This window comes from Bos mutus, chromosome 16 (genome assembly GCF_027580195.1).
Source record: "Bos mutus isolate GX-2022 chromosome 16, NWIPB_WYAK_1.1, whole genome shotgun sequence".
NCBI classification, from domain to species: domain Eukaryota; kingdom Metazoa; phylum Chordata; class Mammalia; order Artiodactyla; family Bovidae; genus Bos; species Bos mutus.
The window spans coordinates 64,774,705-64,799,426 of record NC_091632.1 but is presented as its reverse complement, the minus strand read 5'-3'; the positions used below and the strand labels follow the sequence as shown (position 1 = coordinate 64,799,426).

The 24,722-nt window shown below is 38.5% G+C and overlaps 1 protein-coding gene across 6 annotated transcripts in view; it reads left to right on the top strand.

The window, feature by feature from the left end:
• The window catches only part of SPATA17 (spermatogenesis associated 17), a 251,553-nt gene extending 227,604 nt beyond the window's left edge, over positions 1-23,949 (top strand). For 2 of the 6 annotated variants that reach the window (XM_070384497.1, XM_070384501.1), the window contains exons 10-11: positions 9,031-9,113; positions 21,086-23,949. In XM_070384497.1, coding sequence (XP_070240598.1) covers positions 9,031-9,113; positions 21,086-21,168 — 166 coding nt within the window. In that variant the 3' untranslated portion in view covers positions 21,169-23,949. The other 4 variants (XM_070384499.1, XM_070384502.1, XM_070384498.1 and 1 more) reach the window with 2 other exon arrangements.
• Positions 23,950-24,722: the final 773 nt, after the last annotated feature.

The window sequence follows — 24,722 nt, the reverse complement described above, 5'->3', positions numbered from 1 at the left end:
AGCAAGGCTTGATCATGCAGGAATAATTCTGGGTGATCTTTCAACCTGCCAATAAACTCTTGTTTATAGACTATGGAAAATCCCAAGTACTACCCAGACTTAACTGTGGTCTCTTTCAGGAAATATTTTCCTGTATTGTCTAGTCAGCTGAAAGTTCTTGCCATTCTCCTTTTTTCTCTGTGTGTGTGTGTATGTGTGTGTGTGTGTGTGTTTAGCTCTAAGGAAAATCTTTGCAATATGAATATGTAAAAAGAATATTTTAAGCTGACCAATGTGTGCATAACCTTTGGTTTCCATCCTTCCCTTTTAATCTTGGAGGTTTTTTCTACTTTAGTGTATCAGCTCTGCCCTGCTTACCAACATTGAAGCTGGTTGTGAGTATCTGATGAAAAGCCTTAAATAACTAGATAAACAGCACAGCTGCCAACCTAAAGTAATCTTACACTTTGAGGGTGAGTGGCCCAGGAAATTTGCTCTTTGTCATTTTGACTTGGGTTTGAAAATGGACCCGGGCTGCATTCCAGCTCAAAGAGCCGTTCACTTCCAAAGAGTCCTAAATTGTCCCAAGGAGCTCATTTTGGCAGTGGATTATTTGTGTTTGGCTGGGCATCCTAATGGCAAAAGCTGTCTGCTCTGGCAAGCAAGGGCTGTGGCAGGATTTAGAATTACATCCCCAGTGTTTTTCCTTGATGAGGTTATTTTTCAGAAAAGCCGTCCCTCACCCCCCATTTCAAAAGTGACAATGCACAAGTGTTGTGCTGGTGGTTTCTTGAACTAATAAATAGTTTCCCAGGGCAGGGTGGTCTGTTTATATATTTGAGGCATATTATAAACAAATGAGAACCAGCACCCGATTTTTTCTGAAACCAAAGCTGGTTGGATGGCATCACCGACTCAATGGACATGAGTCTGAGCAAACTGGGAGATAGTGAAGGACAGGGAACCTGGCGTGCTGCAGTCCATGGGGTCACAAAGAGTTGAACATGACTTAGCGACTGAACAAAGCTGACTTAATGGCGAATCCAGCTCTTTCTATACCAGAGATAACAGTCATTGGTTCAATAGGGCCAGGTAAGAAAGTGGGCTTCCCTGTGGCTCAGCTGGTAAAGAATCTGCTTGCAATGCAGGAGACCTGGGTTTGATCCCTGGGTTGGGAAGATCCCCTGGAGAAGGGAAAGGCTACCCACTCCAGTATTCTGGCCTGGAGAATTCCATGGACTCTATAGTCCATGGGGTCACAAAGAGTCAGATAGGACTGAGCAACTTTCACTTTCAATAGAAAGTAGGGTTTCAAATAAAATAAGAATGATAAAGAATTTGTGAAAGATTTTCTATTACGGGATGTAAAGTACAGGTACTTGAAGAGTCAGTCCTTGTTTATCTACACAACTCTCAATGCCTATTGTCTGGCTCTCCCACTTCCCTGTGAGGGATCCTGGGAAGACACAGCTAAGTTTTGGTTACCACTGTTGTTTAGTTGCGAAGTCATGTCTGACTCTTTGTAACCCCATGGGCTTTAGCCTGCTTGGCTCCTCTGTCCATGGGATTTCCCAGGCGAGAATACTGGAGTGGGTTGCCATTTCTTTCTCCAGGGCATCTTCCAGACTCAGGGATTGAACCCAGGTCTCTTACATTGCAGGCATATTCTTTACTGCTGAGCCACCAGGGAAGCCCTTTGTTTTACTGTTAGTTGGAAGCTATGTAGCAGGGTGCTGATACACTGTAGGTGTTCAAATGTTAGTGCAACATACAGGTTAAAGTATATCACAGAATTCATTATTGTCTCACTCATTATATTAGAAGGACCCAGAACTAAGTACACAAAAATATCCAAAGGAATGAAGGAAGAAAATATTACAGCTTCTATTTATTTTTATCACATTTGTATGTCTATTTCACATTGTATTTACACATATATAATTTCAAACAGATAACCAAAATATATTGCTGCTGCTAAGTTGCTTCAGTCGTGTCTGACTCTGTGCGACCCCATAGACAGCAGCCCACCAGGCTCCCCTGTCCCTGGGATTCTCCAGGCAAGAACACTGGAGTGGGTTGCCATTTCCTTCTCCAATGCATGAAATTGAAAAGTGAAAGTGAAGTCGCTCAGTCACGTCCGACTCTGTGCGACCCCATGGACTGCAGCCTACCAGGCTCCTCTGTCCACGGGATTTTCCAGGCAGGAGTACTGGAGTGGGGTGCCATTGCCTTCTCCAAAATATATTGAGGATGCTTAAAATATTTTTACTGATGGAAGATATGATCAAAATTCTTTCAGTCCTGTTTCACTACATTATTGTACCATAATCAGTCTCTCATATGTGTAAATGGAGTTTATTTAACTTTTAAAAGCACATGGTGGATAGAATATGAACAGATTTTTACCCTTGAATGAAAGGCAGAGGAAGAAACTAATGGCAAATGCCAAGTGTTTTATCCTATTTAATCCTCATACCAATCGTGCAAGATATCTCCGTTTTATAGATGATGAAGCAGAATGAATTAGAAAGTGCTTCCCGTGCTTCTGTACTCTGAAAGGAATTACAAAGAATTGGTATCGTTTCTTCTTTGTTTGGTATCATTCACCAGTGAAATCATCTGGGCCTGTTTTGGAAAGTTTTTAATTATTTATTCATTTTTTACAAATAAATATAGACCTATTCAGATTATTTCTCCTGTTTGAGTTTTAGTAGACTGTGACTTCCTTGACTGGTCCATTTCACCTAAGTTATCAAATTTATGAACAGAGTTGTTCATAACATTCCTTTATTATCCTTTTAATGTTGTGGGATCAGTAGTGATGGTTCAGCTTTCATTTCTAATATTTGTAAGTCGTATCTTCTTTCTTTTTTCTTAGCCTGACTAGGTATTTGTCACTTGTTGAAAGAACTAGTTTTTGTTTTGCTGATTTTTTTTCTATTGATTTCCTGTTTTCAGATTCGACTCTGATTTTATTTTCTTTGGCTTACTTTGGGTTTAATCTACGCTTTTCCTAGTTTCCTAGAAACTAGCTTCTAGTTTCTAAGTGGAAGCTTAGGTTAATGACTCGAGATCTTTCATCTTCTCTACTATATGACTTCACTGTTATAAATTTCCCTCTAGACACTGCTTTTGCTGCATCCCACAAATTTTGACAGGTTGTATTTTAGTTTTAACTCAAAATATTTTTTTCTTGACATTTTTTTTCTTTGACTATATACTATTTAGTAATGTGTTATTTAATCTCCAAATATACCCAGAAATTTTACACTGTCTTTTTGGTATTAATTTTCAGTTTAATTTCATCATGGTCTAAAAGCATACTTTGTATGATGTCTACTGTTTTGAAATTGTTGAGGTACGATTTATGGCTCAGAATGTGATCTATCTTGGTGAATAGTCCATGAGAGCTTGAGAAGAGTGTGTGGTTATTGTTGGATGAAGAAGTCTATAAATGCCAGTTACATCCAGTTGAGTGACGGTGCTGTTCAGTTCAATTGTATCCTTACTGACATTCTGCCTGCTGGGTCTGTCAGTTATTTATAAAGCGGTATTGAAGACTCCAATTACAGTAGCGAATTTGTCTATCGTTTCTTGCAGTTCTATTAGTTTTTACTTCATATATTTTGATGCTCTGTTGTTAGGTACATACACATTAAGGACAGTTATGTCTTCTTCCAGAATTGACCCCTTTATCATGTAATGCCTGTCTTTATTCCAGATAATTCTCATCGTGAAGTCTGTTTTGTCTGAAATTAATGTGTCTACTTCAACTTTCTTTTAATTAATGTTAGATGGTATATCTTTCTCCATCCCTTCACTTTTAATCTGTTTTTTTTTTTTTAATTTAAAGTAGGTTTCATATGGGCTTCTCTGATAGCTCAGATGGAAATGGCAACCCACTCCAGTATTCTTGCCTGAAAAATCCCATGGACAGAAGAGCCTGGTGGGCTGCAGTCCAAAGGGTCACAAAGAGTCGAACATGACTGAGTGACTAAGCACAGCATACAGGTTTCATGTACCCACTATATAGTTGGGTCTTGTTTTGTATCCACAGTAACTGCCTTTTATTAGTTTATTTAAATATACTATTTATTAGTATATTTAAAATCACACTTAAAGTGATATTAATATAATTGGATTAGTATCTATGTATTTATATCTGTTTTCCATTCATTACCTTGTTCTTTGTTGGTTTTTTGTTTTGGTTTTGCCTTCCACTCTTTCTGGCTTTGCTAGTTTTAATTTAGCATTTATATGATTTCATTTTTTTCTCCTCTTAGCACATCAATTCTACTTCTTAAAAAAATTTTTTTTAGTGGTTACTCTAGAGTTTGGAATATACATTTATGACTAATCCAAGTCCACTTTCAAATAACACTATATTATTTCATGGGCAGTTCACCTACCTTTTAACAGATTATTCCCAGCTCCTCCCTCCCATTCCCTATAATATTGTTGTCATTTATTTATCTTATCCATAAGCTATAATCACTGATTACATTGTTGTTGTTATTATTTTGAACAAGACTGTTATTTGTAAGATTAATTAAGATCTTTCCCTTCATCTATTTATTCTCTAATGTTCCTCATTTCATGTAGAAATGTATTTCTAATGGATATCAGACAGTAAAAGAAAAATACTATATGGTATCATTTATATGCATAAGCTAAAAATAATACAAAAAAAGTATGCACAAAACAAAAACAGACTTACAGATGGAGAAAACGACCACCGGTTGCTAAAGGGGAGAGGGAAGGAGAGGGGAAAACTAGGAGTAGAGAATCAAGAGACACTAAATACTATTGTAAAACAGATAAGCAACAGGATATATGGTATAGCACATGGAATTATACTCAGTATCTTATAATAACTTTCAATGGAGTATAATCTGTATAAATACTGAATCACTATGCTGTATGGAGAAGGCGATGACACCCCACTCCAGTACTCTCGCCTGGAAAATCCCATGGATGGAGGAGCCTGGTAGACTGCAGTCCATGGGGTCTCGAAGAGTCGGACACGACTGAGCGACTTCACTTTCACTTTTCACTTTCATGCATTGGAGAAGGAAATGGCAACCCACTCCAGTGTTCTTGTCTGGAGAATCCCAGGGACGGGGGAGCCTGGTGGCTGCCGTCTATGGGGTCGCACAGAGTTGGACACGACTGAAGTGACTTAGCAGCAGCAGTAGCAGCATGCTGTATACCTAAAACTGATAAAGTATTATAAATCAATTATATTTCATTTTTTTAAAGAGGAAAAAATTAGAAATAAACATTTTAAATAACAAAAATTGTTTGTTATAATAAGATAAAAAACATAGCTGTGGCTTCCCTGGTGGCTCAGTGATAAAGAATCCACCTGCCAATGAAGGCAACATGCGTTCAATCCCTGGTCCTGGAAGATCCTGCATGCCGCAGAGCTGCTAATAGAACAACTCTTGAGCCTGAGTTCTAGAGCCCTGGAATGGCAGCCGCTGAGCCCATGTGCTACAGCTACTGAAGCTAACACGCCCTAGAGCCTGCGCTCTAGAACAAGAGAAGCCACTACAACGTGAAGCCCAATCACCGCAACTCGAGAGTAGCCGCCACTCTCCAAAACCAGAGAAAAGCCTGTGCAGCAAGGAAGACCCAGCACAGCCAAAACTAAATATATAAATACAGTTATAAAAATATATATTAAAAACATAGCTACAATTATCAAAAGTTTAAGATCATTTGCACAAAACTAACCTTTTCATTTACTGTCTTGAAACCTAGATTATTGTTGCACATAAATATTTATAGAACAAGTTGTTCATTATTCTCGTCTTCAGGATTCATCATTGCTAATGGTAAAAAATCACAGTAATGCTTCACGCATATGCCTACCCTCAGACATTCAAGTTTAAAAGTAATATGAATTACTTACTATCTCAAAATATACCCTCTGTGTCATGTGCTACTCTTGCAAATGCTACGTCGATTACTGAGTGCCCCTAGAATCACAGTATCAAATAGAAAGAAAGCCAGAATATGGATTTCAGCACCCCAAGAAAATAATACTTCATTATATAAAGTTCTGTTGCGTTCATGCTATCCAAAAGGAAGGATTTTGCTCAAACTAATGAATTTGTCTTTTACTTAAGCATTTTTGTCACGCAGATTTTTTTCATACTCTAAAGCAGTGTCTGTTACAACCTCTTGTCCTTCATGTCACTTGGGCTTAGTCGCTTTTGTTCCATAAACACAAAGCAACAGATGTGGGGCTTTTCCCTGGGGCCTGAATAGCGTTATTCATAGAAGCCGATACTTAGAGTTGGGGCTCTATTGTGCCAGAGGGGAGAGCCAGATCACTAGTGACAAAGGTTCCTGCATATTCTTCAATACACTTATTTTCTGTATGTTTGTAATGCAGGAACCCTCTAAAGAGGTCGACCCTGGGCAGAGGTCCTTCCTTCGGAGGTTTTCTTAAATAAAATTACCCCGAATCATTTCCATTGAGGATAAACATCCTTTGCAAAGGAGAAACATATGCTTTTATATGGTCTGACCACTTACTTACAAAATCCACTGTCCATTTAGTGTTTCACCTCTCTAATGACTGCCAGTTTAACATGCCTGAAAAGCATTCGTTTCTGTTCTCAGTCAAATGCTGCTTCTTTGGTTACTCAACAAAAAATGATTTGTCCTCTCTTCCTTCCGCACTTCCTCAGCATTTGTGTGAATCAGTTCTGTGATACTTACCGCAAGTGTCCCTCTGTTTTAAGTATTTGGATGTAACACCCTTCCCTTTTCATTCATTCAGTCAGCAAATACTCTTTTGCACAAAACAGGGCACTTCCCCGAATGAAGCTTATAATCTCATGCAGGACACAAAATAAATATACAGTATTAAAGAGTAGTAATAGCTGTGAAGAAAATAGGACCATTTAAAATAATAGAGCGTTTCAGGGGTATTGTTTTATGTGCAGGTAGTCACAAAAGGTCTCTTTGAACAGGGATGTGATGAAAGGGAGGAATGAACCATGAGGATACAGAGATAAAGCCGTTGAGGTGGAGGCATCTCTAAGTATAAAGACTGAGAAGTAACATGTTCAGTAAACAGGGGTTTTGCTAGAGACAATTCATTGAGGGGAAATGCAGAAGAAAAATTGTGTCACCAAAGGAGCTAAATCCACCATTGTCCAGGTCAAGGTAAAACATGTAGACTGTGAGCTCTATGCAGACAGGGGCCCATGCCATTGTGTTGCTCAGAACTTCTCCAGGCTGTCATCTACAACTCTTAAAAACTATGTATTTGACTCACAGGCTTAGAGAATGAACTTATGGTTACCGGAAGGGAGAGTTAGGGAGTTTGGTATGGACATGTTCACACTGCTATACTAAAATGGATAATGAACAAGGTCCTACTGTACAGGGGACTCTGCTCAATGTTATGTGGCAGCCTGAAGGGGAGGGAAATTTGGTGGAGAATGGATACATGTATATGTGTGGCTGAGTCACTTTGCTGTGCGTGTGAAACTATCACAACATTGTTAGTTGGCTGTTGTTGTTTAGTCACTAAATCATGTCCAGCTCTTTGTGACCTGATGGACTGCAGCACGCCAGGCTTCCCTGTCCTTCACTATCTCCCGGAGTTTGCTCAAACTTATGTCCATTGAGTCTGTAATACTGTCCAACCATCTCATCCTCTGTCACTCCCTTCTCCTCCTGCCTTCAATCTTTCCCAGCAATAGGATCTTTTCCAATAAGTCAGCTCTTTACATCGGCTAGCCAAAGTATTGGAGCTTCATCTTCAGCATCAGTCCTTCCAATGAATGTTCAGGGTTGATTTCCTTTAGGATTGACTGGTTTAATCTCCTTGCTGTCCAAGGGACTCTCAAGAGTCTTCTGCAGCACCACAGTTAGAAAGCATCAATTCTTCAGTGCTCAGTCTTCTTTATGGTCCAACTCTCACATCCATGGGCTTCCCTGGTGGCTCAGATGGTAAAGAATCTGTCTGCAATGCAGAAGACTGGGTTTGATCCCTGGGTTGGAAAGATCCTCTGGAGTAGAGAATGGCTACCCACTCCAGTATTCTTGCCTGGAGAATTCCATGGAACATTCCTGGCAGGCTACAGCCCATGGGGTCACAAAGAGTAAGACACAACTGAATGACTAATATTTTCACTTTTTTTTTTCTCATATCTGTACATGACTACTAGAAAAACCATAGCTTTGACTATATGGACCTTTGTTGGCAAAGTGATATCTCTGCTTTTTAATGCACTCTCTAGGCTTGTCATAGCTTTCCTTCCAAGGAGCTAGTATCTTTTAATTTCATGGCTGCAGTCACCATCTGCAGTGATTTTGGAGCCCAGGAAAATAAAAGCTGTCCCTGTTTCTACTTTTTCTCCTGTTTGCCATGAGGTGATGGCACTGGATGCCATGATCTTAGTTTTATGACTGTTGAGTTTTAAGCCAGCTTTTTCACTCTTCTCTTTCATCTTCATCAAGAGGCCCTTTAGTTCCTCTTTGCTTCCGGCCATATACACATAATGATATCATATCTGCATATCTGAGGTTGTTGATATTTCTCCTGGCAATCTTGATCCCAGCTTGTGATGCTTCCAGCCCGGCATTTCATCTGATGTACTCTGCATATAAGTTAAATAGGGTGACAGTATACTGCCTTGTCATACTTCTTTCCCAGTTTTGAACCAGTCAGTTGTTCAGTGTTCAGTTCTAACTGTTGCTGCTTGACCTGCACACAGGTTTCTCAGGAGACAGGTAAGGTGGTCTGGTATTCCCATCTTATTAAGAATTTCCCACAGTTTGTTGTGATCCACGCAGTCTTAAAAACTTAAAAAACAGAACAAAACTATGTGCTTAAGAAAGCTTCATGTATCTGGCTTTCAACTAATAAAAATTAACTGCTAATTTTGTTTTTTGTGTGTGTGTGTGGATGTGATGGGAGGTTTGCTGTGCAGTTAGATGATATCTATCTAGCAGTTTAATATAAATTATAACAAAATACTGTAAATCAGTTAAGACCTATTTGGTAATTGTTGATCTTTTTCCTCCTAGGATTTCCAAACTGTATTGCCATCATTTGATCTCTTCTCAAAATATGGAAAAATGTATTCAAAAGCTGGACAAATTGTATAAAGGTATGCATTTTTACTAAAAGGTACTTCAAAAACTACTATAGTAAATAATATAAAAAATCAAATGAGATTGACTTAACTATGAAGCATTTAAAAAACCATGCTACTATAATTTATGAAATACAGCTCCATATATTACTTTCATTCTAGTCTAATGGTTTTCAACATTTGAAAATCATGGATTTTGTATTTCAAATCTCTTCAAAATAAATTCAAAGTAGAACTAATACCTGAAGGACCTTCCTCTTTAAATTAATTAAAACAGTAGATAAATAGTTTTACATAATACAACGAGAAAGTATTGATGGTATCCACAACCTAAAATATTTCTCATTACTGTATGGTACAGTATTGTTTAAAATACTATATTCAATATGTGTTATTTAAATTGCGAGTTACCTTTAGGGAATTTCAAGTAAATAGCATCTTGGGTCTCTGATGAGCAGTTTGCAGACTAGAGAACATAGATCGCCACATAAAATTCAAGATCACAAAATAAACTCTCAATGAATACTGCATTTAATTAATCTAAGGTGTTTTAGAGTACAGAAGTGATTACAGTCGAAGGAAGCCTAATCAGAGGTATTCTGACATTTTCAGCCAAAGTTAAACAAGATATTGGATGAAGGCAGAATAGAGCACTACAGTTGAAGCAAAGAGACAGGAATGTGGAATCAGGCTAGTTAATTCCCCAGGGTCCTCCCACACCAAGAACAGCTGGGGAAGGCTGTGGTCTGTTGGAAAGAACACAAAATAGATACAAGCAACTATGTTCCTCAGACTTAGTTAGTTTCCTCTCTCCCATTTATAACTGGATGCTTCAACCGGAAGTCAATAGTTAAATGCAGAGAACAATAACCACTCTGTGACTCCTCCAAAGGAATACACTAGAGGAAATATGAAATATTCTGAGCTAATAGAAAAACATACATATAATGCCAAGTGGGATTACAGTTTCAAGGTTTATAAAGTATCATTACTCATTGGAGTATTTGTCTAGTATTCATGTTTCACAGCATGAAGTAGCCTAAATAAAATTTTTCATATTTGTATGACTTCAGGTTTTAAATCAAAGATGTATCCTGTTCATAGTGGCAAGGTTGAAAACAACTTGAATATTCACTGGTATGTGAGTGAAGTTGCTCAGTCATGTCTGACTCTTTGTGACCCCATGGACTGTAGCCTACCAGGCTCCTCTGTCCATGGAATTCTCCAGGCCAAAATACTGGAGTGGGTAGCCATTCCCTTCTCCAGGGGATCTTCCCAACCCAGGGACTGAACCCAGGTCTCCTGCATTACAGGAAAATTCTTTACCATCTGAGCCACCAGGGAAGCATTTACTAGTATGTTAAGTTAAATGATAGACACATAAAATGTAGTACTGTGACATTGTTAAATATGTTAACATAGATCTTTCCCTATTAATTTGAAAAAATGCCTACAATATATTTTTAAGAAAAGAAAGCTGGATTCAAAGATAACTGTGTAGTCTGATTTCATTAAATATATATATGTGCATGCATGTATGTGTACACATCACACATATATATAATGTATATGTATATATATAAAACAGAATTGCATGTGCTTATTTATATATTACATATGTATGTATGCATTTGTGTAAGGCAAAACTGTTAATGGTAGTTATCTCTTGATAGTGAGATTAGGGGTAGCTTTTAGGGGGATATTTCTTTATGGTCTCATTTTTTGAAATTTTTATCTATCAGACAGGAGCAAAACAAAATACTCCAGAAGGAACTATTTGCTCTTCCCTACCAATTACAAGATATCTTGACTTTATTGTATTCAATCATAATAATTTATAGACAATTATCTTTTTTTTTCTGAATACAAAATAATGGCTTGCTAAATTATTTATAAGACAAGGATGAGCAACAAATGTTTCACATTCCTTTTAATTAAAAAGAGTGCACAATGCACAAATATGTGAGAGACATTTTTAAAAACTGTTCATTCACTCTTCTCTGGGATTTTTAACTATTTTGTGAATTGAAAATAATATCAAAATGTCATCTCCTCCTCTTAGAAAGGAAATTAATATCTAGCATTTAATTTTGGTAAGTGATGGGTAGCAGCCTTAGCCGATGCTCTTCTATTAAGATTTCATTTCACCAAATACAACAAAGTGCTTCTGCTCTTTGTAAAGAAGGCTGAGTTGGGAATACTTGTCCCGAAGTGTTGAATAAAGATGCCTTGGTAATTTTGAGAGCTATCTATTTGATTGCTTCAGCTTCAAGGTAGTTCATCACTTCGCTATAATTCACCCAACATTGTCTCATCTCATACACCCGTATTACACTTTCCCATCAGTCCGATTAGAAGTACTGATGCCTTTATCAGATTAATCTCCCTTCCTTTTAGCTTGTCTGAGTTTAGGATAAGCAGAGCCAACACCTAACCATTATGATTAATGCAGTAAGACTTCAGCCTCTGAAATTGCTCAGAGTGAGGTTAGATTTTAAACACACATATATTACACGTATATTTTAAAATCTACTCCCTGATTAGGATGATTCCATTTAATTTCTTTAATTTTTCTGTGTAACCACTTACTTTTGGAAACTTTGATAGTTTCCAAAAGGCACCTTTGTCTAAATCAGAAGGTACTGTATCCCATCAGCTCACTCCACCATCTTTTAAGTTCCATTCATCTTTCCAGGTGGAAGCGTCTCTTTAAAGGCTAGAATGGAGAAAAATTAGCACCATAAGATGAACTCATTGGTTAGTCCAACATCAGTGTGAGTTTTCTGGTGTGATGAGCTTTTCACTTTTCTCATGTCTTTTTTTGTGATGGGCTTTGGCCCAGGCTATCATTCTGCTAAAAAGTGCAATTGTGAGGCCATATGAGATGTATTTTAATGGAATTATTTGTTAGTGTGAAAAGCAGTGTACTTGGTTCCTCTTTTCATAAGAATTTGGCATGGGCTTGACTCAAATCACTAAGAAAAAGAAGTTTAGTTAGTACCTGAATTGGGAAAAGGGTGAAATCCCATTTTTTTCCCCCCCCAAAGGAAATAAGGTCTCAGCAGCTGTGTAAGGAAAAAGGATGATACATGAGGGGAGAGTAAGAATCAGGTATAGAAGCTACGTATGTGCCTGTTGGGGTTAAGTTTTTATTTCAACAAGAAAAGTTACTGCACCTGGTCATTCAAGTTGGCACTATGTGAATTCATAAGCCTTTTCAGTTTAGTTATAGTGAACTGGCGATAAACAAAAAACAAAAATCAAAATATCTGTAGTGTTTTTATCCTTTGACTAAAGATGATATAACAAATCACTTACCTCTAGGAAGACATTCTGCTGTAGTTCCTTTATGACTCAGGCAGGCTGGCTGAGTGCTCCCTGAGACTAAGGGCACACACCATCCATGCTGTTGACCAGGACCTGCAGAGATATAGACAGAGATCAGAGAAAAGGGTGATTCTAGCAGGCTTAGAAATGAGTCAGATCAGTTCAGCTCAGACCCTTAACTGAGCTTAACTCTAAGTGCTGCTGCTGCTAAGTCACTTCAGTCGTGTCCGACTCTGTGCAACCCCATAGACAGCAGCCCGCCAGGCTCCCCCGTCTTGCCTGGGATTTTCCAGGCAAGAACACTGGAGTGGGTTGCCATTTCCTTCTCCAATGCATGAAAGTGAAGTTGCTCAGTCGTGCCCGACTCTTAGCGACCCCATGGACTGCAGCCTACCAGGCTCCTCCATCCATGGGATTTTCTGGGCAAGAGTACTGGAGTGGGGTGCCATTGCCTTCTCCAACTCTAAGTGAGGAATATTTAAATAGAGAATTTGAGAACTCCTGTTATTTTTATTCTTTTGATTTTGCTGTTTTGATTTTAGACAACAAGACAAAATGTAAAAATGAGATTATGGTGTGAAGTGTGTTGAATAGAAGACCCCACTGCATGGAATCCAGGATTCTACTTTGATGGCACCTGAATAACCTTGACTCAAATCTCTCAGCCTCTGAAGTGTTTCCCATTCTCTCTCTCTCTCTCTCTCTCTGTTCTCTCCCTTCCCCTTAATTGGAACCATCTCTGGTTCGTTCAAAACTCCCCAAGTCTAAAAGGAAAATACAAATGAGGATCCTACAGAAAATACACTTAAACCATAATTATGATGATTCAATAAATGTAATATTTTACAGCTGACTACTCGTGAATTAACTCCAGTGAGAAAAAAAAAAAATATATATATATATAGTGTAGTGGGTCTTTTACCTCTGAGAATGTCTGTCACAACCATAACCCCTGGTGACCAAAAGTACCATAAATGGTTCCACTGAAATGGCCTGACACCATTGCCCTAGTCACAAGTGGTGAGCCAGTGTTGGGAGCCCAATAAAAAGGGCAGCTAGCATGAAGAGTGAGTGATAAATGGTTTGAAGAATGAGTGGTTTAAAGTAGTTTGGTATGAAGGCTGTGCTCTGAGGGAAACAGTGATTTGTCAGACCACTTAGAACCCTCCTGGGATGTTGAACTTGAGACATGTAGACATAGACCAGTGAGCATGGAGCAGACATGTAGACACCCTCAGATACAAAAGACTTTTGCAGTTCTTTGCTGAACAGGGAGCATCTGCTTGTGAGCGTCTATCCAGCTCATTGTCTTCACTTAGTAAGTGACTTCTGATTGAAAAACAAGTATCTGATTCATTTGATTATGAAATTTTAGAGTATTCCTCCTAGCCCTTTGAATCTTTAATAACAATTAACAATCTGCTAGGTATTTTGGAGATCCTGGGCCAGTATTTGTTAATTCCGACCTTAGCATGAACTTGTAAGACAATTGCTAGAATTAGAAAAAGTCTGAACATTGCCTACTTCAAAGTTACATGACAAGTCTTATGATTCAGTCTGTAATGTTGCCCTTCTCATTATGATAGTCTAAGCTAGAATTTTTTAAACTGTTTGGTTTTATGAGGTATTGTGTAAGAGCTTATAATTTGTGAAGTTTTATATGAAGAGGATTAAGAAGCAAAGACATCACTTTGCCAACAAAGGTCCATATAGTCAAAGCTATGGTTTTTCCAGTAGTCGTGTATGGATGTGAGAGTTGGATGTAAAGAAGGCTGAGTGCCAAGGAATTGATGCTTTAAAATTGTGCTGAAAAGACTCTTGAGACTCCCTTGGACACCAAGAAGAGCAAACCAGTCCATCCTAAAGGAAATCAGTCCTGAATATTCATTGGAGGGACTGATGCTGAAGCTGAAGCTCCAGTACTTTGGCTACCTGATGTGAAGAACTGACTCACTGGGAAAGATCTTGATGCTGGGAAAGATTGAAGGCAGAAGAAGGAAGTGGCAGAGGATGAGATGGTTAGGTAGCATCAGTGACTCAGTGGACACGAATCTGAACAAACTCTGGGGGATAATGAAGGACAGGGAAGCCTGGCGTGCTGCAGTCCATAGGGCTGCAACGAGTCAGACATGACTTAGCAACCAAACAACAGCAACATCTGAAAAAGATTCATTTTTAAAAAAATCATTGTCGATCCTTTTCTATCCTTTTCTTTTAAAAAACAGTTACCATTCATTTAGAGCCAAATTTGGTAAATATATTGGGAATTATAAGTGCTGCTACTGCTGCTGCTAAGTCGCCTCAGTCGTGTCCAACTCTGTGCGACCCCATAGACGGCAGCCACCAGGCTCCCCCGTCCCTGGGATTCTCCAGGCAAGAACACTGGAGTGGGTTGCCATTTCCTTCTCCAATGCATGAAAGTGAAAAGTAAAAGTGAAGTCACTCAGTTGTGTCTGACTCTTCGAGACCCCATGGACTGCAGCCTACCAGGCTCCTCTGTCCATGGGATTTTCCAGGCAAGAGTACTGGAGTGGGGTGCCATTGCCTTCTCCGATAATAAGTGCAGGTTTGTAGAAAACTTAAATAAGTTAATAATAACAAACTTTTAAAAATAAGACATTTATTGCAAGGAGAGATTTGCTACATTTGGGGGTAGGGGACATAGAAGTAGAATAGAAAAATATGTTATTGGATGTTATGAATTATTTTATGCTGTGAAGTGTAAAAAGTTGAGTAGAAGTAGATAGATTCAGAACAGATCAGAGTCCTCCGAAACTTTATGCATTGAGTCTGTGCATGCATGTATGCTAAGTTGCTTCATCGTGTCTGACTGTTCGCGGCCCCATTGACTGTAGCCTGTCAGGCTCCTCTGTTCATGGGATTCTCCAGGCAAGAATACTGGCGTGGGTTGCCGTGCCCTCCTCCAGGGGAGCTTCCCAACCCAGGGTCACATCTCTAATGTCTCCTGCATGGGCAGGGAGATTCTTTACCACTAGCGCCACCTGGGAAGCCTGCATTGAATTTGTACCAGATAACAAAATGGATGATTCAACTATGAAATTTCATTTACTCTAGAAGCCACTGATGAAAGAAAAAAACAGGATGTTATTGGTAAGTGGGGAGTGTATAACTTGGCCTCTTGTTGTGATGGTTTCTAACTTTACTAAACCTAGTTTCACTCTACCCCGATTATTTTTTTTTCTTTTTTTATAGGATTTATTACTTTATTGTAATGGAATCAATAATTCCTGCTCTTTTCTAATAATAATCTTAAGAGACTGGAATCTTACTATAATTGTGCTACTTGTACTCACAATATTCAGGGAATCCATTCTTTTAAAATAACTTTCAGCATTAGATTATGAGCTATTGCATAGCCTTAGTGCTCCAAAGTTACCTGTCCTGGAAACTCAGAAGCAAAACTGTGGGTAATACAAAATTGTGAATTGCCTGCTCCAGTCTGCAAGTTTCACCTGTAGTGAACTAACTTCCTCTCTGTCCTTCTCTCTCTCTCTCGTGTTATAACACTACACCCAAGAAAAAGAATTCCTGCTGTTGATACATTCTTGAGAACTGCAAAGTATTTCATGATTCAGAATGCCAGTTTTATCTGTCTCACTGATACCCAAACTCTTGAATGATTCAAGTGCTCTGTAGCCAATTTATGTAATATATTCGTTTTTCATCATCCCACACCCCTGTCCACCCCATACATACATTTCTGATAACTATAGAGGTATCCAGATGAACCAAATATGACTTCACATTGACGAGAAAGAAGAATGAGATATGGCATCTTATTAGAGAATATAACTGGGGGAAGCAGTCTGTTTCTTCTGAAAAACTATTTAACTATCAATTCATCAACTTATATATACTTTCGTTCCTACATTCCCTATATGAGCTACTCAAGGAAATTAGCAAGACCTAGTGTTTGATTAAAACTGGTGATAACTCCATCACCCATCTTATTCACCTAAATGAACTTTGTGTGAATATTGACCATTAACACATCAAGAGCACTGTGGATGTTCAAAGGCATCTACCTTGACAACATTCAGAATGGGATGGGATTCTATCCTAGTGTTAGAGCAGACAAAAAATACATCATCACCTGTATTAGTTTGCTCAGGTAGCCGTAACAGAATAGCGCAGACTGCCTGGCTTCAACAACAGAAATTTAACTTCTCATAGTACTGGAGGCAGGAAGTTCAAGATAAAAGTGTCAGTATGGTTTATTTCTGGTAGGCATCTCTTCCTGGCTTGCAGACTGCTCTCTTACTGTATCTTTGCATGGCCTTTCCCGTCTGTACATGCACACACCAAATCTCTTCCTCTTCTAATAAGAACACCAGTCCTTATTGGTTTAGGGCTGCATCTTTAAGACCTCATTTAAACTTAATTACCTGCTTAAAGTTTCTTTCTTTAAATGCATTCACATTAAGGATAGGGCTTCAGCATATGAATTGGAGGGCGTAGAAGTCACATTCAGTCCGTAACATCATCCCAAAGATGGAAACCTATCTTCAACTTTATCACACTGTAGATTAAGGCGACTGGCACTTCCATTAACCGTTGTCCAGAAGCCAAAGTAAATCTTTTTTTAAAGAGCATCTTGAGTCACTACATGTTTCATAAGTAATGAATATATGCAATGAAAAACAAATGAACAAGATAAAACCTAGGAGGGGGAAAAGCCTTACTGAAATGAAGATATTATCTACTTGATAAAGAGTCCAAAATTCTGGTCGTAAAGATGCTAACCAATCTCAGGGAAAGAGTGAATGAACTTGGAGGGAACTTCAACAAAGGGATAGAAAGGATAACAAATATCAAATGAAAGTCACAAAACTAAATATAATAGCTGAATTGAAAAATACTAGAGGAATTCAACAGCAGCCCAGAGGAAGCTGAAAAAGAATGAGTGACCTGGAAGTCAGTGCAATATAACTAAACAAACAAAGTAGAAAAAAGAAAAAAATAATTTTAAAAGTGAAGATAACCTAAGGGATCTATGGGACAACATGAAGTGGAACAAATTTCACATTATAGGGGTCTCAGAAGGAGAAGAGAGACAGAAAGAGGCAGAAAACTTATTTGAGTAAATAAGGGCTGAAAACTTTCCTGACCTTTCTGGAAGAAGATCCAGGAAGCCCAGGGAGTTCAAATAAGATGAGCTCAAAGAGATCTACACCAAGACACATTTATAATCAGAGGTTAAAAACAGAGAATCTTTAAAGCAGCAAGAGAAAACTAACTTGTTCCATACAAGGGAACCCCTATAAGAGTGGAAGGGGGTGGGAGGCAGACAAACCAAAGCCCTGGAGAGTACCATTCTCTCTGAAGATGGCAGCCACTCCCCTGCCCCACCCATGAGAAGGCAGACCCAATACAAGAGAAGCTGGACATGTTTCCAAGAAAATTCTCTGCTTGAGGTGTTGTGTGAAAATCGTACAAAGTGCAACCAGACCTGGGTCCTTCCCTTTGTTGGCAGTTTGGGCAACTCTGATGGCTGTTGCAGGTTGGCTCTGTCTCTCAGCTCTGCATGATCTTGGCATCATTTCTTAACCTCTCTAAACCTCAGTTTTCTCATCTATAAGAACTAGAAGAATAATACTTTCCTCTCAGGGTTATTAACAGGACTGATTACATGTTAAAATCACTTAAGACTATGCCTCTAGTTCAGTAAGTGTCTCAATAAATGATTGTTGTTATTTTTATTGCCAGAGTACTCCCTGAGGATAACTGAAAGGAAAAAAGTGTGACAGCTTGAAACAAGGACACACAGCTACTGCTTTCCATGCCCATATTTTCCTGTCATCCCTATCTTTCTCCTCTCCCTCTAACTGACTTTCCATCTTAAATCTTCTCCTGCTCTCACCCTGCGAAAGGCTCAGAAGTCACCACCAGTTGCTTAGAATGAAAATGGGAGTGGAGCAGCTGGAAGATCTATTTCTATTTCTGTTACACAACGTTAAGTCTCCAATCTCATTTTTTTTCCCTCATAGAAACACTATGAAACTTGTTTCTAAAATTTTGTTCTCGCTTTGGAGAAATTGGGATGTGTGTTGGACTGGATTTTTTGTACTAGCCCTGGACACCTAACCACAATAAATAATGTAGAGTTATTTTCAGAAGTAGGTGCTTCACAAGTTCAAAAAGAAAATTTGGTACATACCTGTCTTTTGACATGGGACTTCTTGTGCCACATTATTAAGACTTAAATTTCATACATGTACAAAATGTTCAGGGTAATCTCATAAAGTGAAAACCCATATGTAATTGTATTTTCATTTTAGCTTTCATTACTCAAGCTACAAACACACATAAGAAATAGAGCATTTTACATTCAAAAACCCCTGATCCTATATTTTGATAATATTCAACTGCAAAAATAAGAAAAATAAAAGACAAGCCTTGACAGAGAGATGTAAACCTTAAGGGTAAATGAGAAAGTAAATAACAATCACCTCTATAATAAAACATTTATTTTACTAAATTTCAACCATCTACAGTTGATTTCAGGTATTCAAGATGTGTTTGAATGTACTTATCTATCTGGCTGTTTGACTCAATATTTACATTGAAAAGCAGTGATGTTTAATAATTAAGCATCATTTGCATGGTGTAGTTCAAATTAAATTATTCTAATTAATATTTCCAAAGCCATAAGGATAGGTTTTGTTATCCCCATATTCAGATGAAATTAAGCCAGAACAGGTAACTAAACAAATGTCATATGGAAAATAGCAAAACTGGGATTGGACCTAGTACAGGTCATCAGCTCAGGCTCTTCGCTGTTATTTTGGAACGGCACCCCCGGCGGTGGTTGCTAACAGTCCTCCAGAGACCTTGCCTTTGCTTCTTTCGCAGGAAACAGCATCCTGGAACCGAGAGCATATATCAATCTTCTCCTTCCTTTTAGTGAACAGTTCCACTCTTTGGCGCAGATCAAGGTGGTGATGGTGATCTCTTTTGCTGTACTTTTTAAGGTTCAGCAAAACCAGCCCATTTCCTTGTGCCTACTGTTATGAAGAAAGAAAGTGTTGTGTTTTTGTTTTGTTTTTTCATTGCAGCGAGTGACTTCATTTTATAAAGCAGGGCAAAAGCAAGACAGCAAGAAAAGGAACATGAAATCTCATTTTGGGAATAAAGAAAACAATCATTTCAAACAGTCCCTAATTATGTGTAAGTACATGTGTGTAGAATAAAAATGTAGAATGCAATTAAAGCATTCGAAGTATCTCGACAAAAATTACACATGGGAATTCTATGGTCCCACATCTTTACGGCCGTTCTCTCTCAAGTCACTGGCTTATTGTACCAGAATATCCTCCCTTTAAAGAAAAATAAGCAGAAATAAAGAGACCAGCTCAGCACCAAGAAGAGGGAAAAAAGTGAGAATAACATATTGGGAACAGAAACTGCAGTCTAACTAGTGCCTTCCCACCTTCATTACCATCCTTCCAAATAAATCTCCCTGCTCCTCTTGAGCTGGCAAATAAAAAAATCAACCCACAAGATATATGTGCGTGCTTCTCCTGATGAGCATCACCATCCATCTACAGGACGTCCCACATGCCAGTTTGAAGATGGGCTAGAGGGAGAATTAAAGACTTCAGAAAGTCCACAGCATAATCAAGAAGGCTTTTTTCTTCTGACTACACAGCTTTCATCTCTGTCTTGTGTGATTTTCTCCCCATCTCCTTCACTCTGTGGCAAAGACCCTGATTGCTGATGGGACATTAACTGATCATATAGTTAACCTTCCAGGGCAACCAATTGGTTTCAAATCTATGGTACCAGGGCCTTTGATAAGTTGCATTTTTGGCAAGGACTGTTAATTCAGGTATATCCACATTTACACATTAGAATCTTTTTTTAAAGATTTTTTTTTAATGTGGACCATTTTAAAAGTCTTTATTGAATTTGTTACAATATTACTTCTGTTTTATATTCTGTTTTTTTTTTTTGTTGTTGTTGTTTGGCTTTGAGGTATGTGGCATCTTAGCTCCTTGACAAGAGATTGAACCCACAACCCCTGTATTAGAAGGTGAAGTGTTAACCACTGGACCATGAGGGAAGTACCAGAATCTTGAATTGTGAGATTTTAAAAGATGTCCAGTTTCAATGTATTTTTTTAATCAAAAAATACTTTAAAATACTATGACAGGGTGCAGACATTGCCTCAAATTGGAATGAAATTTCAGTGGAAGAACTAAACATATTTACCTGAAATTGTTAGATATTTTTCTTTATTTTTAGTTTAATACAAGTAACCCTGCTCTTGAAGGTGATTTTTTTCATTGCTTGAGGTTTGATGGCATGTGGTAAATTTCCTAAAAAATTATTGATCTTTTTAGGAAATCTTCTTAGGAAAACTTCTCACACCTGCTGGGATTGTTTCTAAGATATACATATCCCTGCTTGAGTATTCCGAAGTCTTGAGAATAACTCTGCCTCTCAGGAGAGTATGTTCCATTCGAGGCTTTTTAAATTATGTACGATTTCTTTGTTATCTGAAGACTAAGACTTCATGTATTGGTACTAATTCAGTGCTTTAGAATGAATTGAGTTTCTTGTTCATATGCTGTCCTTCAGGCGTTTGGAAAAGATACCATGACTCACCTGAGATTTCTTTTCTCCTTAAATGTCCGTAGGTTCCAGAACTTCATCCTCAGTTCGTCTTTACTATTCCCTCTCCATGGCAGACGTCGCTAATCACAACCTTCATTTCTACTGACCAGACTTCAGAATCCTTCTCCACAGGGCTCCCCATGCAGCCACTATTCCATTTGAATTGGAATGTGCTGTGTGCTGTGTGCTGTGCTAAGTTGCTTCTACTGTGCCCAACTCTTTGCAAACCCCTGGACTGAGGAGATCCCAGGCTCCTCTGTCCATGGGGTTACCCCAGCGAGAATACTGGAGTGGGTTGCCATTTCCTCCTCCAGGGGATCTTCCTGACCCAGGGATTGAACCCGTGTCTCCTGCATTGACAGGCAGAATCTTTACCACTGAATAACCTGGGAAGCCTTTGGAATGTGAATTAAACCATGAATTTAACCCTATTTGTTATTGTTGGGATTTTGGTTTCAATATGATAAAATTCAGTGAAGATGAAGGTGGAGAGTGGATTAAAGCTCTTTATTAATTTGAACACGCTCTAGTTTGGGTACTGGTCCAAGGTTGATGTCAGTGTTTCCTTCGAATTAAATTAAGGAATTATACAGGATGTCAACCATGCCCTTGATGATGCAGATTCCATTAAAAATAACTGTTTCTGAGCAGATCATTGGAAGCAAAATACCCACATTTGGCAAGAATCTCAGTGCTAGATTATTAAGAGAAGAAGGCAGTAAAAGTGAATGACTGAGTGGTATCTGTAAACATTATGTCAGAACTTTGGTTTGGCTTGGTTTAAGAAAGGATTAATTAGTTTCTATTCATTTTTATTCAAGTCCATATATTTCACAGCTTGTGTCAAACACCCACAGTCCAGAATATCCTCCCTTGACAGCTATGTATGCTTTCTGTTCACAGCAGGTTTCATTTAGGAGAGCTATATCTTTATGAAATACTGAAAGAAGGTTTTTAGAAGAAGATCTTGCTTAGAAGCTTAATCTCCTTTTACACTCATCTTCACCTTCTGCCAAGAGAACTGGAGAATGTTCTCTCTTTGTTGCATGAGATCATGCTCATCTACTGCCAAACTTCAGAGAGGCCACCCAGACTACATATTTCTCCATCTGTCAGCGCCAGGAAGCCTTTGCAATTTATGGATGGATAATTATCAACACAAGTTTGTGGCTCTTTCTCTGGGTGCAAGCTTCTGGGAAGAAGTTAGGGTGTGAAAATAGAGGGCCTATCTGTGATAAATCTGTGTTAAACTTGCTAGGTTTTATTTTATTTTTTAAAATAGTCAGGTTGCCTTCAAACAATAACAAAGCGCTGCATTTCTCCTCACTTGGCTTATATATTCCGTCTATGCTTGCTGGTGGCACAGACCAAAGAAACATCAAGTATCTCTGCTTATGGCTAGAAATCACTATAACAAGAGTTTGTTTACTTAGAACGATGGCCCAAATGCCTTTGCTTAATAAGAATGAAAGAACTATTACGTGAGTAAATCTTCCAGTCGGGGCGGGGGAGGGGGGACTCCAGGGAGATAGTTGGCCTGAAAGAAGGCCTTGGTGGCAAAATGGGTAAGAATTCTTGATAAAGAGTCCTGTTGACTCAAAGAGTGTTGGTACCATGTAAATCTTGCTAAAGAGCCTGGTTTAGGAGGGAAGATGATTAAGTCTGTCATAAGTTTACTTTGAAGTGAGTATATGATATTTCAGTGAAAATGTCTGATAGAATGTGAAGTTATGAAGTGGTGGTTCTGGTGAAAAGTCAGGACCAAAACTACAGATTTAGGCATCAATCAGGATATAGATTAAGTCTGAATTACTGACAGGGAATTAGTTCACCAAAGTAGTTAAAAAGGAAGCCTAGGAACAGAGGAGAGAAGAGAATGTAAAGGAAAAAAAGTGGAATAATGTAGACTGTCACAGAGGCCTAAGGACAAGAGCGTTCAAAGAGGCCTTTATCATCACCTTCAAACACTGTCCCTGAAGATGATGCCAGATGGTTAGAGAGAAAAAGCTTATTTGAATTGCTTTTCTTTATCACTGGTGCTTTCAGTTGCTTCCAGTTTCATCCAGTAACCAAACCATTCTCACTGATTTTTGTCATGTGCTTCTGTTCATGGTTGTAATTCAGCTGTGCTGTGCTGTGCTTAGTTGCTCAGTCATGTCCGACTCTGTGATTCCATGGACTGCACACAGCCCGCCAGGCTCCTCTGTCCATGGGGATTCTCCAGGCAAGAATACTGGAGTGGGTTGCCATGCCCTCCTCCAGGAGATCTTCCCAACCCAGTGATTGAACCCAGGTCTCCTGCATTGCAGGCAGATTCTTTACCAGTTGAGCTACCAGGGAAGTCCATAATTCAGCTAGGTCATCATAACGAGGACATGAACTTAGAAGTCCTCTTGACTAAATGTGATGGTTGCATCGTCTCTGTTTCATGGCATCTCTGAGCTCCTTAGCTAAGGATAAGAATGGAGTTCTGGTTATGAAATGAAATCCCTTCCTATGATTGTAAAAAGTAAGGTTTAGGACTTTGGGATTATTAACATAGCACCATGATAGACTGAGCTAACTAGCTAAACTTTTGATTCATGTTGTATTGTATGTGCCCAATTGATTCAATGGATCAACAGGTTATTACTTTAAAGAAATATATATGTGTGTGTGTGTGTGTGTGTGTGTATATATATATAAAGTATATAGTTCCTTTTAACAACTGGTTGTTAGCAAAGAGGAGGACAGAAAAGACAAATATTAATATATGGAATGTGATTTCTTCCAAGTGACTTGCAGAATAATGTAAACCTTTTGCTCATTGGTTATGATGTTGATCCATCTTGTGAAAATTGTGCTCCTAATAACACAGAAGACCCAATAAACTCTTCACTTTTCTGTTTTCCATCTTGGCTCTTCAGTCTTGCAGTTGAGTTCCTGTTCATCATGCCAGAGATCAACTAAATTCTCAGAAACAGATGGTGTTCCCTTTACTACCAACTCATCCCTCTGTAGTTGTACAGTTGGCAAGGCCAGATGGAGTCACATCCTGAAATTAAACTTCTCACCAAATTCTTATAAAGTAAGCAGACGTGTTATTAATATGGACTTCTGGACGTGGAACAATACACAGAGATGATTGATTAGAAATGCTAATTAAAGGCAACACAGTGGAAGGACTGAAGCAGTGAGTTCATTCTGAAAATAAGGAGCGGATTTATATCCCCTATTCTTTGAGTCACAAAACTGAATCAGGAATATATTTTCAAGTGGTTGGCCAAATGACCATTGCTTGCTTGTGGTTTTGCATTTATTCTCAGACATCTAAAACTGCAAGCAGATAAATCCAGCAGAACTCATAGATGATATATTAAGTCTCAGAAATATTTTTTTTACTTGGGTACAGAAAAATTGGAGCAGACTCAAACTTCTCTTAAGTCCACTGGTGTTTCGTTATCCAAAATTCACTTTAAAAAGGAAATCTAATGATATGCTTAGTGTGACAAGGAGCTTAGAGAGGTGATTCACTAGAAGAATTAGGAAAAAAAATATATGCTGTCCCTGTGGTACAAACTGTAAAACCAACCCAGAGCAGAAGGGAAATATCCAAAGCTATAGGCTGGTTTCGTCCGAGTCATTCCAAGTCAAGTCATTATTTAAATACCATTTTTAGTA